Genomic DNA, 14,591 nt, shown 5'->3' on the forward strand with positions numbered 1-14,591 from the left:
TCGAACTCCTTCCCAAAACCCCGATTGGGTTATCGAATCTTCTGAAAGAGTGCTCCGCCAGCAACTCTGCTCTCGATCACCTATTGAGTGCGTTGGGTCAGTGACAGGTCAGCTATTCGGACAAGTCGGACAATCTAACTAGCTAAGCCTACCCTAGTTATACTATTTTCCAGGTCAGTGTCCACCCCCAAATGTTGCAAATGTGTGAATCCCACAATTTTATTGGACAAAGGACGAGGAGTAGTCATCCCACCATATTGATATGAGGTAACTTGTCAATCATGTATTTAAATGTTCCCTCCCATAACTTTATCTTCCCATGTACTTTTATTCCGCCTGGTAGTGAAATGTAACAATAAGACATTCAAACAAATTATTCAATTTCAGCTTCCTCTGGCAGGCTGAGGAGTTCACTCTTCTCAGTTTTTGCCATTCATGTTAGATTGGCATGGGTTCAATGCCACAGCTTCAGCAGCTTGGGGTTTCTTTCGCACAGGTGCAGTCTCTCCAAAGATGGAGTTCAGAAGTACATTTAGGCACAAATACGATACATGCAAGAATAGAAAAGAAACAGTTTAGGAGACACAGAATAAAATGAATGCACTGTATACCACTTCTTCATACTCTATTCCCAATTTTTTATTTAAACTATTGCATTAAAGTTTAGGCAAAACTAACAGCTTAGTCAAGCAGCGATGCAAGCTTCTTGCACGTTAGGACACAGAACAGCCATCTTAGTTCTAGTGCGCAGAAACAAAAGTTTCCCACAAAGCATGTCACGTGAGTGTGACAGACGCATGCGCAGTAGAAAATCCCACATAGAAGCAGCCATTTTAATGCAAGCAGATTATAGTTAGTAAAAGCACATTGGCGAGCTTCCCCTAGATACCTAATATGTCGTGTAATGCAATATTAATATGATAAAACATGTTAGTTAGTACTTTTAATATTATTTTCGACAGGGCCGAATACAAGCAAGTCACTTTACGTGTGCAACCTTGCTCCATCACCTGAACTAGCTTTAAAGTCGGAGAAACTTCTAGAATTCTCCACATGTGGTTTCTGAATTCCTTCCTTCCCGTGCCCTGGCTTCAAGGGATCTGTGGTGAAAATAGACTCGTGTGAAGTTCTTTGTGAGTGTTCTGGGGCAGTGTCTTTGCAGTGAAGGTGTGGTAGATGGCAGCTCCGCCCCTCCCATCTACGGAGGATGGCTCATCTGGCCAATCCCCAATCCCCATCTGTGATACTGTCTGGGAGGTACACCCAAAGGCCAACTGCCAACTATACTACTATGTGACCCAGGATGGGAGATGCAGGCACCAAATGGTTAGGTCAAAAAATGCCAACTTTCTAAAAATGCCATGTTCTGGATTGTGACTTAAAATCCAAGTTTACCATTAAAGAAGGTTTAATATTACAATTCTTCATATAAAATATTTTTCACTACCAGAAATGGCAGATTAAAACAGCCCACACCAGCTGTAATGGCAGACCTGTTAAATGTTTAAAGAGCTACTTAAGTGGGTGGCACAATGAGTCCTGTAGGCCCACTAGTAGCATTTAATTTACAGGCACTGGGTACATGTAGTACCACTTGACTAGAGGCTTATAACTAAGTAAATTAATTGTGCCAATTGATCTTGAACTGATTTACCCATGTTTAAAGAAGAGGACGCAAACACTTTAGTGCACAGAGCCCTAAAAGCAAACAAAAACTGGTTCCGAGAACAGGATGGTTAAGGCAAAAAGTTTGGGGGTGACCCTGCAATGAGGGCCAAGACCAACAGACCCCCCATCTCCAGTTATGAAAGAGGCAGTGCCAAGAGGCAAATGGGACCTGTTCTACTACAGTTCACAGGCACCATTTAGGTAGCGCCTAGAATCATTTACCAAAGGGAGACCATCCAAGGCTTGCAATTTTTTTTAATCCGGTTCAATGGGGTTTGTTGTATTACATGCCATTTCAGAGCGTGCCTGTCCTCAACTGAAAATATGTGTTTATGAAAAGCACAATATTACAATAACAAACGGTCCCTAATAAATTGGCCAGAAATGGACACTTTGTTAAAGCAAAGAAATTTCACCCTTTCGTGCTTAATATTCAGGATATCACTAAATCTCCAGATATCTAGAGGAAATTAGAAGATTATTCATTATCACCCAACAATGATTCGAGCATCATAAGGTCTACTGTAGGCTGCAGGCTTGACGTACCAGCCTGGTAAGGTTACCATACTCTTGAATTTTCAAAGAAACTAGGAAGCAGCCCTTGTGTATATTATCAAAAAAGATAAGTTATCAGGAACATGCTCTCAAGAAGTAGGTCGGATACAAAACAAGTGTAATAATGGAGGTTTACTGAAGCGTCAGAAAGAGCGTGGAATGGCGTCACGTTTCAACCTTCCCTTTTGTTGGGAGAGGAGTGTGGGGCATTTTCGGCAGTGTTTATACAGCGCGATAGCTTTAGCCGACCAGATTAATAAATTGACGTTTGTTCGTTGGTTTCAGTGCCAGTGAGTGCAATCTCCTTGACCTTGAAATCCGCTAAATATAAGCAGGACAAAGGTAGCGGCTGTCTCCTTTGCGGCTCAGTTGATTTAATTTTTTGTCGTGTCCGAACTGCTCAACAGCTTCAGGACAAAATGGCGACTTTTAATGAAAAGAAGACATGTAGCCAGAGGATGGAAAACTTCGGACGCTTTATCTGGAATTCTGACACTGGAGAACTTTTGGGAAGGACCTTAATTAAATGGGGTGAGTTTGTATACACGTCCTGGGGCAGATTTACAAGAACTGGTTCATCCCTGCATATTAGCAGGGATGCGCCAGTTAAATTGCGACCCGTAAAAAAAAAACCTGCGCCACCATGGATGTGCCGCATTTATAATGCGACGCACCGTGGTGCGAGGATAGACAGATGCGTGACGCATCTATTCGGCATAAGGGCAGCACATTGCTGGAGTTGTGCCGCATGTACAACGCAACTCCAGCAATGGTTAGAAATGCATATTCCTAACATGCTGCGTCACTCCTTACGCTTCAAGCAGGCGCAAGGTTTTCACGCAGTGGCGTCGTAAAAGTGACTCCGTGAAATCTTTTAGATTTCACTGCGTCACTTTTACGAGGTTTTCCTGTGTGGGAGCGCCCCCCAGCATACATTATGCCTGACGCAGGTATAATGTAGCGCATGGCTTTACAACGTGACGCGTTCTCCCTTGATGTGTCACGTTGTATATCTGTCGCAATGTGGCGCATTGTTTGAGACGCCGCTGCATCACAGACGTGACGCAACAGCGGCATAAAGTTGTTGCAAGGGGCTTGTAAGTCTGCCCCCAGATGCGTGTAACATAGTGAATCAGAGGCACAACTAGAGCCAAGGGCTGAATCTCTTTGAGCCCAATGGGCGTTGCGCGCCTGTCGTGAATGAATAATAAAGTAATTTGTCCCAAGTGTGGGGTACCAAGGCGGAGATACTGGAAATGCGTATTTCGTAGGTCTGACTGAAAGATGGGTGAGATATTTTATGATCCCAGTTCTTTAAGACTTTAAGTGATACAATATTAAAAAGATGGTGAAACATTTCAACTTCCAATTTGATTGCATCACTATGTCTAAGATACCCAGACACAATATTCATTTAATGATTGTAAATGATTGGCAGCGTGCGTGGTATATACAGACTCGTTTCTAAGAGCTTATAGATGTGCTTTATATTTGTATGGTCTTTCTGGTGTTGGGGTTGAGTGAATGGAAAGGTATTCAATGACGGCTGGGCGGGATCTAATGTAAAGTCGGGGTCTGTGCCAGAATACTGATTAAAGTACCAGCCACGGCGATGTGAGGGTCAGAAGGAGCAAGCAAAGCAGGCAGGACTCTGCTGAAAAGCTTCTCTTGGCTGAAGGTGCCTTTGTGTGCAGCATTAACCGGAAGCTCAAATGCATGTTGCAGTCAAGTCCAAATTTTTGGGTACTTTATCGTAGTTCACTAGGCTGTTGACAAGGGCGAATAGTGTTTGGTTGTGGGTAGGAAAGTAGAGTTTGAACATTCGCTATAAGAGGACTTTTCCATATTTCTTTGATGAGGTTATTAGGAATGCAACAAAGAGGACTTTTGTTTTAATGGATAATAAAGCAATACATTTATAGTGAAGAGTCTCTAGAATCTTGACAGCATTAAACTTTACTATGACTGTATTAGATGTGAGGTTTATTCGGCTTTTCTCTGTCGCTGAGGAGGGACTTAAGTGAGTTCAGTGTGCCCATGTGGCATTGTGAAGTCTTTTATAGTACATGCCTTAATTTGTCGGTGTATTGCCCAACACTGTGACCAGAACAATTTTGGTTCATCATCCGGCTCCTAACCTATTGCAGACTGCTAGTGGCCTATGGTAGAGTCTTTAGGAGTTGCTGACGTTATGAAAAAATCACTTTTTCGCTTTATTTAATAGAGGATTTTATTGAAGGACAGCAGGGGCTGCCATTGAATATAGGGGGTGTTGCTAATGTTGGAAAAAGGAGAAATGCAGTGATCAGGAAGTCTTTGGCCATGAAGGCAAAGGTAGGTTCACAGAAGACCTTGGAGGATATGAGGAGATAGGTAAAAGCCTTTGCTTTTCTGTGAGGAATAAGAAAATGGTGACATGCGAAGTCAAGTGTGACGTGGTGGTCTTGGTTTAAGTTTAAGCCAATTGGGGTTGAATGATTAAGTCATTTTGGGTGCAGTGCTACTATTCTTTGAAGATGTTGCTAGTGTCAGGAGATACTGTATTCAACAAAGGAAGGGACAACGAGGGCGATATTTAACGGCTTCCAGCGCACTTGCCCTGTAACTCAGTGAAGAAAGAAGACTACGCAGTTCCCCAAAAGGCATTGTACCCAAAATCAGTGAAAGAAAGATAGGACCAGGTCCCAGGTAGTGAAGGCTCCGGCTCCTTTCTAACAGCGTTCCGTGTGGGTAGGCGTACTGTTGGCTCCTGCTGAGCAAGAGGGTACTTACTTTTGAAGTTCCTTAAACACGGGAGGAGACCGATGAGGCAACACATTCTAAATTAGTAGGGTCCCACTAAGGAATGGCAGTACCTCCGGCCTGCCATTGAATACCATTTGGATTATGTAGTATTGGCCTACCACATTGTGTAGATAGTTTTTAATTTATAGGTCCTGACGAATTGCATTGCATCACTTTGAGCACGAAGCATGAAACATGTTGACCGCTAGGTAGAGCACACTTCCCTGGATCATAGTACCGGATAGTGACCTCTCCTATTTTTCTTTTAATAAGGTAGTTAGCCACACCATTAAAAATGCATAGTGGACTACCTAACCTTTTTTAACATTTTCACCACCCCCTTGCATCTACACCTCACCTAGGGCCCTCACACCTACAGCACCAACTGGCAGGCACAAAAGAACTCCGATAAAGAGCCCCTTTTAGGGTGCCCATCAAACATTGCACCGCCAGTTTGACGAGGAGCAAAACCCAGATGATGAAGCATGACACCTAGCTTGCTGGGTGTGTGAGGGTTTTAGTCCCGAAAGGGAGAATTCCCCTCCCTTCCCATCTTCACTACCTGGGACCTGGTCCTATCTTTCTTTCACTCATTTGGGGTACCACGCCTTTTGGGGAACTACGTACTCTTCTTTGTTTACTAAGGAGATACTGTATGCCTGGGGTGTTTCATGCTCATTGCACAATTATAACCCAAAAAAGTGGTGAAGATGTGGTAGGAAGAGTGAGTGTCCTTCAGAAAAGTGTGTATTTACCAGCCAGAGATCTTAAATTTTCGGACAAATGTGTATCTCTGTATAAGATGAAAGGGTCGCTGTCTCAATAGGGTGGAAAAACTGTCTCAAGATTTTGAGGATCAGGTGGAGTGGGCGGCAAAAGGCATCAAACTGGAGTCAAACCATCTACGATTGCTGCCTCTGTGATGGACAAGGTCTAAACTGCGTCCTTTGACCTGAAAGGGAGACCCATGAAAGAGAGGCAGGTTGTGAGACAAAGGTCACAAAGTTTGAAGGTAGAGGAGATAAGTATTACATCTCAAAGTGAAAGTCTTGCATACCAATGTTTGGTTTATGTATTAGACACAGGTAAAGAATAGGTCTAAAAACATGTTGAGAAGTGAGCAGTGCGCTACAAGCGGATGACTGCCTCACATTTTTCTTTATATATTGTTGGGAGTTCCAGGTCAGTGCTGTGAGTATGGTGCGGGAATCATATCTATGCCATTACGTCTCGCATCGCCATGTGTCTTAAGGTGGCCTTCTCATCTTGTGAAAAAGGGTGGGTCTGCATTGTGCCAAGTACTCTCTATGAAGAAGAGCATTATCAATATTGAAGATCAGAGATCTTGTTGTGCATGCATGTAAAAGCCCTGAAGAAAGGCAGAACAGTAGTTTGGGTACATGTCTGTGGTCAGAGAGACAGAGCTATGGATTTGGCACGCCAGAGTTTGGATGTGGTCTGCATGCATTTATTTAGTGGGAGGGCAGAATTTCTGGAGATCTGGAGTGACCATTCAATGTTCTTGTGGATGTGGTGGGGGTTAGAATAGTGCATGAGTATATCCTAATACAAATGGCAGGAAGGGAGCAGTTCCACTTTCTGTACAAATGTTTCAAGCGTGTGTGGACTTGTTACCTCCAGCCTCTTGCAGGGTATAACTTTCATTGGTTTCCTTGATGTCATATGGTATCAATCCATTTGAGGAATATGTACGTACCAATATTTAGACGGAAAAATTCCCATATGCGTAATCTTATTACGGCACATTTATTCCATTTTCGCCGAGCACTAACTGAGTCCCTAAATCAGGGACTGGTTTGTGTTGAGCCATCACCCTTTAGGAATGCAAAGATCTTGCTGGAATGAGCTCTTAACAAAGACTGTGAAGACAGTGATGGACTCCTCTGCCTCTTGACAATAATATTTTGCTTTATATAGCACTTCATTACTCACTTCTGTCATATCAATAGCTTTGAACCTTGGCAGGTTTATGGAGATTCTTCAATTTAGTAAGTGTGTGGGGGGATGTGGACGTCCAACGGATGAAAAACAAAGTGGGACTTGTGAAAAGGTGTAAATCTTTTACTTCTACAAAGGCATCTTTGTGAATTACAGGGATTGGACAGCCCTGAAGTTAGTTAGGACCAGTTACACTTCCTAAATCTAAGGATGGGGTGAAACAGTTTTTAAGCGCATGCTTGGACAAGGCCTCCTCTTGCTAGTTTACTACAGATTTAGTTTAAGGGAAAGGGGGCTTTTAGTTTTAGTCGCTGAATCGGGTATATGATCTAACTTAATTTAGTCAAGTTCAGTGAGCACCATTGGTTCTGGCACTTTCTTGCGAAGTTTTTCTTTGTCATTTTCTTACAAGCAACTTCAGTATTGGATTGTCTTCGCATAGGTCGGCGGAGCTCTTCCTGGTCAGGCTTTCACGATGGGAGCAAAGATACATCCAAACCAGTCCCCTGAAAATGATGGAGGACAGGGGCATCACACAGACCGTTGTAGCCCCTGCATTGCAGGCGGGAACCCCAACCGTCCAGGGAGCCCCAAATGCATCATGTAAGGTCAATGTAGCCCAACGCTGAGGAACATCTGTGAGAAATGGGAGACTTGTGGGCCCATCAACAAATTCTGCAGTGGGGCCCCATAATTTTGTGCTACGCCACTGATAGAAGACATGTAACAACATGAAGGGGAGAAATTAATTGCAGTTGCATTTATTTTCCTCAATGATTGAATCTCTTCCCTGGGGTTACTTGATCAATGGGAGCAAAAAAATTGATTTTTACAACTCGAAAGTGTTCTCTAATAATCTCCATGTTTTTGAAGATTCAGGCAGCCGGAATGGTAATGGTCGATCTCCTATGAGTTGCGTCTGAGCTTCACTCCTGTGTCATCCTTTCTTTTGGGGTCCCGTCTCTGGCTCTCTTGTAAGTTATAGATAGGTCTCACATGATCGGCGGCCTCTAACCACAGGAGGACTGTGGCATTATGCAAGTTGGCTTGTGTCACCATATGGCTTTTAAGTGCTCTGGGTTTGCAGGCAGTAAATAAGCCTTGATTTTCCTCCTCGCCATGTCCTTTTTGGCTGGTCGTCTGGATCCTCTGGGAGCTAGGACTCTTGCGGATTCACACCTGGACTAGTCTGGGTAAAAATGACATTTATCTGGAAGAAATAAGTCTGATTTAGAGGAAAGGTTCAGCGTTTTAACATTTTCCTAGACTTCAACTCAATGGAATCAAGATGGACATAATAGCATTACTATGATAATTAAATTGAATATGATTACTTTTTATAGTGCTTTCTACTGTACATTTGCCATTTTGCAGTGCTATAACTAACAGGTGTTGGTATTACCCAGCTTGATGGCACTCAATTTATCGTCATCATCAGAATGAAGTGCTGCGTGAGTTCTTCCTTCAAACGTATGATTTGCAGTTCACGCACACAGATGTCAGTGGCGAGTGCTTGACTCAAATATCTTCTTTGCTAAATACTTAAAAAAATTAATAGTATTTTTGAAAATTCTAATTGGTTAATAGAAAAGTGCTGAATTAATTTGAAATACTTGACCATGAAGCTTTTCTTGGCCAAGTGATGTAAAATATGGCATTTGACTCACGTGGATGTTGCCTCCGTACCCTAATGCCTCCCCTTTGTTTGCCTCCACAGTATACATCAGTCTGTACTACGTCGCCTTCTATGTGGTGGTAATCGGGCTCTTTGCACTTTCCATATTTTCCCTGATGAAGACTCTCGACCCTTATGTACCAGACTATCAAGATCGATTATCATCGCCAGGTATGTAATTAGCCTAGTTTATGTCAACACATGGCTATGAACTGTGGCATTCAATGGAACATAGCTACAAAAGTAACAGTTTTGGCAACAACAGGTGAACAGGTGCCCTTACTAAAGATTGGGTGGCTAGAGGGGAGGAGCTGGGCTATCTCCCTCATGTCCCGCAATGTCAGGACCCGTGCGCACTCTGCAAAGTGAATTTGAAGCTCACTGCCGTTATGTGCTTGCGGCCTGATGTACGAAAGTGCCTATTGTAAAATGTGAATGGAACAGAATTTGGTGAACAGACCTATTTATTGATAGGTGGGTTCACAAAATTCCGAATCGATGTGGGTCTCAATCCGACCTACCTCATTAATATGTACGCGGCAGGTGGAAAATTGCGACCTGCTCCGATTGGTTGCCATCACAGGGATGGTTGCCTGCTGGGGTCACCAGACCACCATGTCTGTGATTGCTTTTTAATAAAGCAATCTTTTTTTTTTTTAATGCAGCCATTTTTTTTAAATGGGAAACAGGATGATTTTAAAATTAAAATGAAAAGTTAAAGAACCTTTTATTATTAGTAGGCAGTGGTCCCGTGGACCACAGCTGCTCATAGAAAACATTTTTATCAACATTTACAAAGGGGAAGCAGTCTACTGGGGACCCCTTCCAGTTTGCAAATAGCTTACCACATCCTTTGTATTTGTGGTAAAAAATTCTTACCTACCTTTAAGAATTGCTATTTGGAAGTGGCGCCTTTAAAAGGTCTCTTCCAGGTAGCAATTCCTTAATGTTTTCTAAACCTATTTCACATTTTGGAAGACTTTTCCCAAATCCTTAATTGGGTTTAGTAAATTTCAAAAAGTGTTTTAGCAGGCACAAACTCTCAGATTTACCAAATCTGAGGGTTTTTAACCAGTAAAACACTTGGGGGCATATTTATGTAGGTTTTGTGTCGCCTTTGCTCCATGCAAGGAGGCGCAGAGGCAAGGCAAAATCTATGTCGGATTTATCAAGCCACGCAAGGCCACCTTACATGGCCCTGAGTGGCTTGATAAATCCAGAGTAACACAACGCTGTGCCAGTCACCCCTTTGTGTTACTCTGCCCCAGGAAGGCATTCAATGGTTGAAGAGTGGATGTTTCCACGCATCCTCCCATGTATTTTGGTGCATTCACAGATTTACCAGCAGTAGTAAGCCTGGTAATCGTCAAATGACTACCCCTTTCTAGGGGAGGCGTAAAGAGGTGAAATATCTTTATTTCTCCTTGTTAATTCCTCTTTCTATGTGTGCTGCATTCTGCATGAAGGTGTCCATTCCTTCACAAAAACAATCATGCTTGCAATGCAGGCACCCTTGCACCATGGTGCTAGTGTACCTGCGTTGGCGCTAGGCAGCACAATGCGCACAAACACTGGGAAATGCCAGAAATGCACCGTATTATGTAAAATACGGCACATTCCTTTACCTATCACGCAGCGCAGCAAGGTGACTTGCTGTGCTGTACTGTGCTGTGTTGAGTGATAATTGCATAAATATGCCCCTACGTACCTTAGGCCCATAGTCACAATGAGGAAAGTATTAACAGCCACCACTGGTGCTGCCTCCAGATTTTTTACTGAGCATCATTTCTATATTGAACAATGTGCTTGTGATCCCCAAAAACGTGAGAGCACCCCACTTGAAGTTTATGACCTGGGCACCAAAAAAAGCTATTACCAGGTTTAACGCCCTGTGCACCAGCAGTGACATGTGTAGGTAAGAGCGGTGGGGCTGAGTGGGGGGGTGATCTCGACAGAAGGGAAAATTAATTATTTATTTAGTTTTCCCTCGTGGTCATCTGTCAAAACCCCCGCCAACCCGGCCCAACCGCTCCACCACTCTTACCTGCACGGGCCGCTTCTGATTTGCACATTTCAATATTGTACACTTGCTCACCTGTAGTTCGAATACGCGTAGATGCAATTCTTTTGTACTGCTGATATTTCTATGTCACTTCTGCTTATCAACCTCTGGCTGGCGCAGTAGTACAATGGACACCCTGGCTGCTTTTCTTCAAGAGTCAACAAGTGCAGTCCTACGTCTCCCCCATCCGAACCGGTGGGCAGTCAAAATGAATTTTAAATATCGGCCTACATTACTATCGAATTTTTAATATCGTAGAGACAGAATATCGAAGACAAGAATATTGTTGACCAGAATATCAACCGCAAGGTAAGTAATATCGTTTTTAAAAATATCTAAGTAAGTAATATTGTAAGCAAAAATATCGTTGTTAATAATATCTATTTTTTTTAGTGTAAGTTATTTTATATGTATGTTAAACATTTTTTTTAATGTATTTTTATACATTTTAAAATAAATGTTTAGAAATTAGTAATTTTGTTAAAGTAAATTTTGTGTTTTAGTTTCAGAGCGGGTTGTGGGTTTATAGAGGAATAGGGTGGGAAGTAATTTAATTATAATTAATTAATTAATATGTTTTTATTAATTGGTATTGATGATTAGTTAATTGTTAATTATTCATGGTAATTAATTTGTATGAATTCGTTAATTATATTAATTCGAACTAATGTTCAATTATTTTGTATTGTTATTGTTAATTAATAAACTATTAATTATTAATTAATTGGTGATTAATTTTTTATTAAGTGATTAATTGATAATTAAATTAATTATGTGATTTTTATGTGTAGTCGGTTGTGGGTTTATAAGGGAATAAGGTGGGAAATAATCAAATTAAATGAATGAGATTGTTTTTATTTATTGGTATTTAATATTAATTAATTGTTAATCAATTATTAATTGGTAAATATATTTTAATAATTAGTTAATTATAATAATAATAACTAATGTATTATTATTTTGTTCATATTTTTAATTAATTAATATTTGGTGATTAATAAATTGGTAAATACAATTTCTTAATTAGTTAATTTATAATTATATTATTTTATTAGTAATTGTTATTAATTGATTAATTGATAGTTAAATTAATTGTGTTTTTTGTATGTGGAATGTGTTGTGTGTTAAAAGGGGAATAGTGTGGGATGTAATTTAATGTTATTTAAGTAAATATTAATTTACATTTATTGCCATTTATTAATATTTTTTTTGTAAATTAATTATTATGTTATTTTTGTATTAAACATTATGTAATTAATAAGTATGTTAATTTAACCCCTACGCTATCCAAAACTTTCCCTACTGTTGCACTCTCTGGAGTGGGAATAGTATTTTTTACCTCTACGCTATCCAGGGCTTTCCCTACTGTTGTACTCTCTGGAGTGGGAAGAGTAATTTTTACCCCTACGCTATTCAACACTTTCCCTACTATTGCACTCACTGGAGTGGGAATAGTAATTTTTACCCCTAAGCTATCCAGCGCTTTCTCTACTGTTGCACTCGCTGGAGTTGGAATAGTAATTTTTACCCTTACGCTATCCAACGCTGGAGTAAGTATATATATTAATTTATATGTAGATGTTTCATTAATTTTAAAATTATATGTATTAGTTTTTATTTTTTAAATATGTTTTAATGTTTATATCTATAATTTTGTAAATTATATTTATTTTTTACTTATTTTTTCATTATTATTAAAACATTTAACAAAAACGATATTTTTAACATCGATATTTTTGACGACATTTTTTCTCAATATTTTTAGACTTACCTTTATGTAGATAGGACTTCGATATTTTTGACGTCGATATGTCTGTGTCCATATTTTTGTAGGTCGTTTTTCTGTCTTTCAATATTTTGTCACACAATCATCCAAGCCCATTCCACAGTGTTGATTTGTGTCCCCACTTTCAGTGATGCTACCCATGCTTCGGTATGTTTCTATTTTCATCATATGTCCATGATATATTGCAGCCTTTTTTCAACTGCTGCACATATATGTAATGGATTCTAAACCAACTTCACGCATTGTCATCAGAAATGGAGTTTGTGTGTGCACCTCTTCTGCCCAGCCTTATAAGAGTATATGGAGAGGGTTACTCCACACAGATAGATGATCAGCAGCTCTTCATCTCGTTGCCAGAGAGCTGTGACCTGGATTCAGTAGTGGCTCCTCCGCAATGGCGGAGGAGCGACCACCCACTGCCTGGCGCTGAGCCAGCAAACAAAAACTAAAACGATGCTCTAGCATCATTTTATTTTTCGTTTGCCAGCTTGTGCATGTAAGGGCTATGCATGGGAGTGTGAATGAGGAGTGCTTGTGCACTCCCTAAGTGCTCATCTGTGTTTGGCCGGCTATCTCAGGCCGACCAAAACTAACATGCACACTTAGGTTTCTCCAGCCCGGCTGCATTCAGCAGCTGAGATGGAGAATCCCCCCCAGACTCCCTGGTCTGAGCAAGGCGTCTTTTCAGCCCGCTCAGACCAATCCCTGCGCTGCTCTGCAGCACAGGGATTGGCTGGGAGTCTGTCCCAGGGGCTGCTGGGACCAGGGCAGGGGCCAGGAGCGACGCGATGCAGGAGGCGGCCGGCGGCATCAGGTACGTTTGTAAAATCATTTTTAAACCCACCACCCCCCTGCGCTCGCTCCCCCCACCTGACCCCCATCCTTTGTTAATGGCAGCCACCACTTTCTTCACTATGACCCTCTGTATGTCAAAAGATGCAAGTGTAAGGTCGAACACTTACCAAACATGTTCGATCAGTCACACCAAAAAGATATTATCTGCTCTCATTTCTCTTGTTCAAAAATCTCTTGGTTGGTTCTTACAGCTTTAATCTAGTATATGGAAATCGGGTATTTTGTGGTAGAGAAATTCTCTAAATCTAGTGTGAACTTTTTGGTCTCCCCAACACAGTCAAGCGTTAAACCATATTCTTCTCTATGTTCTGTCGCAAAGAGAGATCAAGTTTCGAGTACTAGAATAACATGTGACTGCAATCTCACTCCTAATCCCCGTAGAATAGTATTAGAAATGAATAGCTGTCGCTTGGAGTACAAACATAAGGGCATATTTACACAAAAATGTCAGAGCGCTGTGATATGCCATATTTGACAACGCCGCTACAATATTTTTAAAATGCAGGAATGTGCCGTATTCACAAGAATACCGCACACCTCTGTGTTTCTCCTAGCGCTAAAAAAGCTGCCTAGCTCCAGTGCAGGCACCGTTCCGCCATGTTGCAAGGGTGCCTGCGCTGCAGGGGCGATTGTTTATTTCCACGAAGGGACACCTTCCTGCACACAAACAATCAATAATGGTGATTTGATCTTTCTATGTGTGCGGCATTCTGCAGCACACACGGAGAGAGCACAAAACAAGCAGACATGAATAATTACTCCTCATATCGCTATTCAAAGACCAGCTATTCCCTGGCCTTAGTTTTTGGGCACTGCCCCAGTCTTTTAAACCTGAGGCGGCATCAAAATGCAATGGGTGTTGTGGTGGTACGCCCATAGCAGCACCCATTGCATGCCCCTTTGCCACAGGGATTGCAGCAGAAAGGGCATATTTACAAGGTGGCGTTAAGCCACATTAAGAGGCTTAGTGCCAACTTAAATATGGGGAATCTTGCTCTGCCACCGGAAGTCATAAAAAGTAACGCTCCGGTGACATTAAGGGCTTGTAAATATACCCCACGGTGCTCTCCTCCCCCGCCTGTTTGGATTATTCCAGCACACTCTCTCTCTTTCTCTGTCTTCCAGATTTCTTTTAGACTAGTCTGAAGATTTTTGATCTCCACAGAGTGTCTGTTTTAGATCTCTGGTCCGCATTACACTGGCACTTATATGGCACAAAGGCTAAAATAAAATGCAGTACATACTGT

General features: G+C 41.5%; 1 protein-coding gene across 1 annotated transcript in view; it reads left to right on the plus strand.

The window, feature by feature from the left end:
* The first annotated feature begins 2,566 nt into the window (after positions 1 to 2,566).
* ATP4B (ATPase H+/K+ transporting subunit beta) overlaps positions 2,567 to 14,591 on the plus strand; it is a 103,881-nt gene continuing 91,856 nt past the window's right edge. The window contains exons 1-2 of the mRNA XM_086934686.1: positions 2,567 to 2,754; positions 8,684 to 8,812. Coding sequence (XP_086790812.1) covers positions 2,643 to 2,754; positions 8,684 to 8,812 — 241 coding nt within the window. The 5' untranslated portion in view covers positions 2,567 to 2,642. The remainder of the gene's footprint in view (positions 2,755 to 8,683; positions 8,813 to 14,591) is intronic.

The sequence above is a fragment of the Lissotriton vulgaris genome, chromosome 8 (genome assembly GCF_964263255.1).
Source record: "Lissotriton vulgaris chromosome 8, aLisVul1.2, whole genome shotgun sequence".
In the NCBI taxonomy this organism is placed as follows: Eukaryota; Metazoa; Chordata; class Amphibia; order Caudata; family Salamandridae; genus Lissotriton; species Lissotriton vulgaris.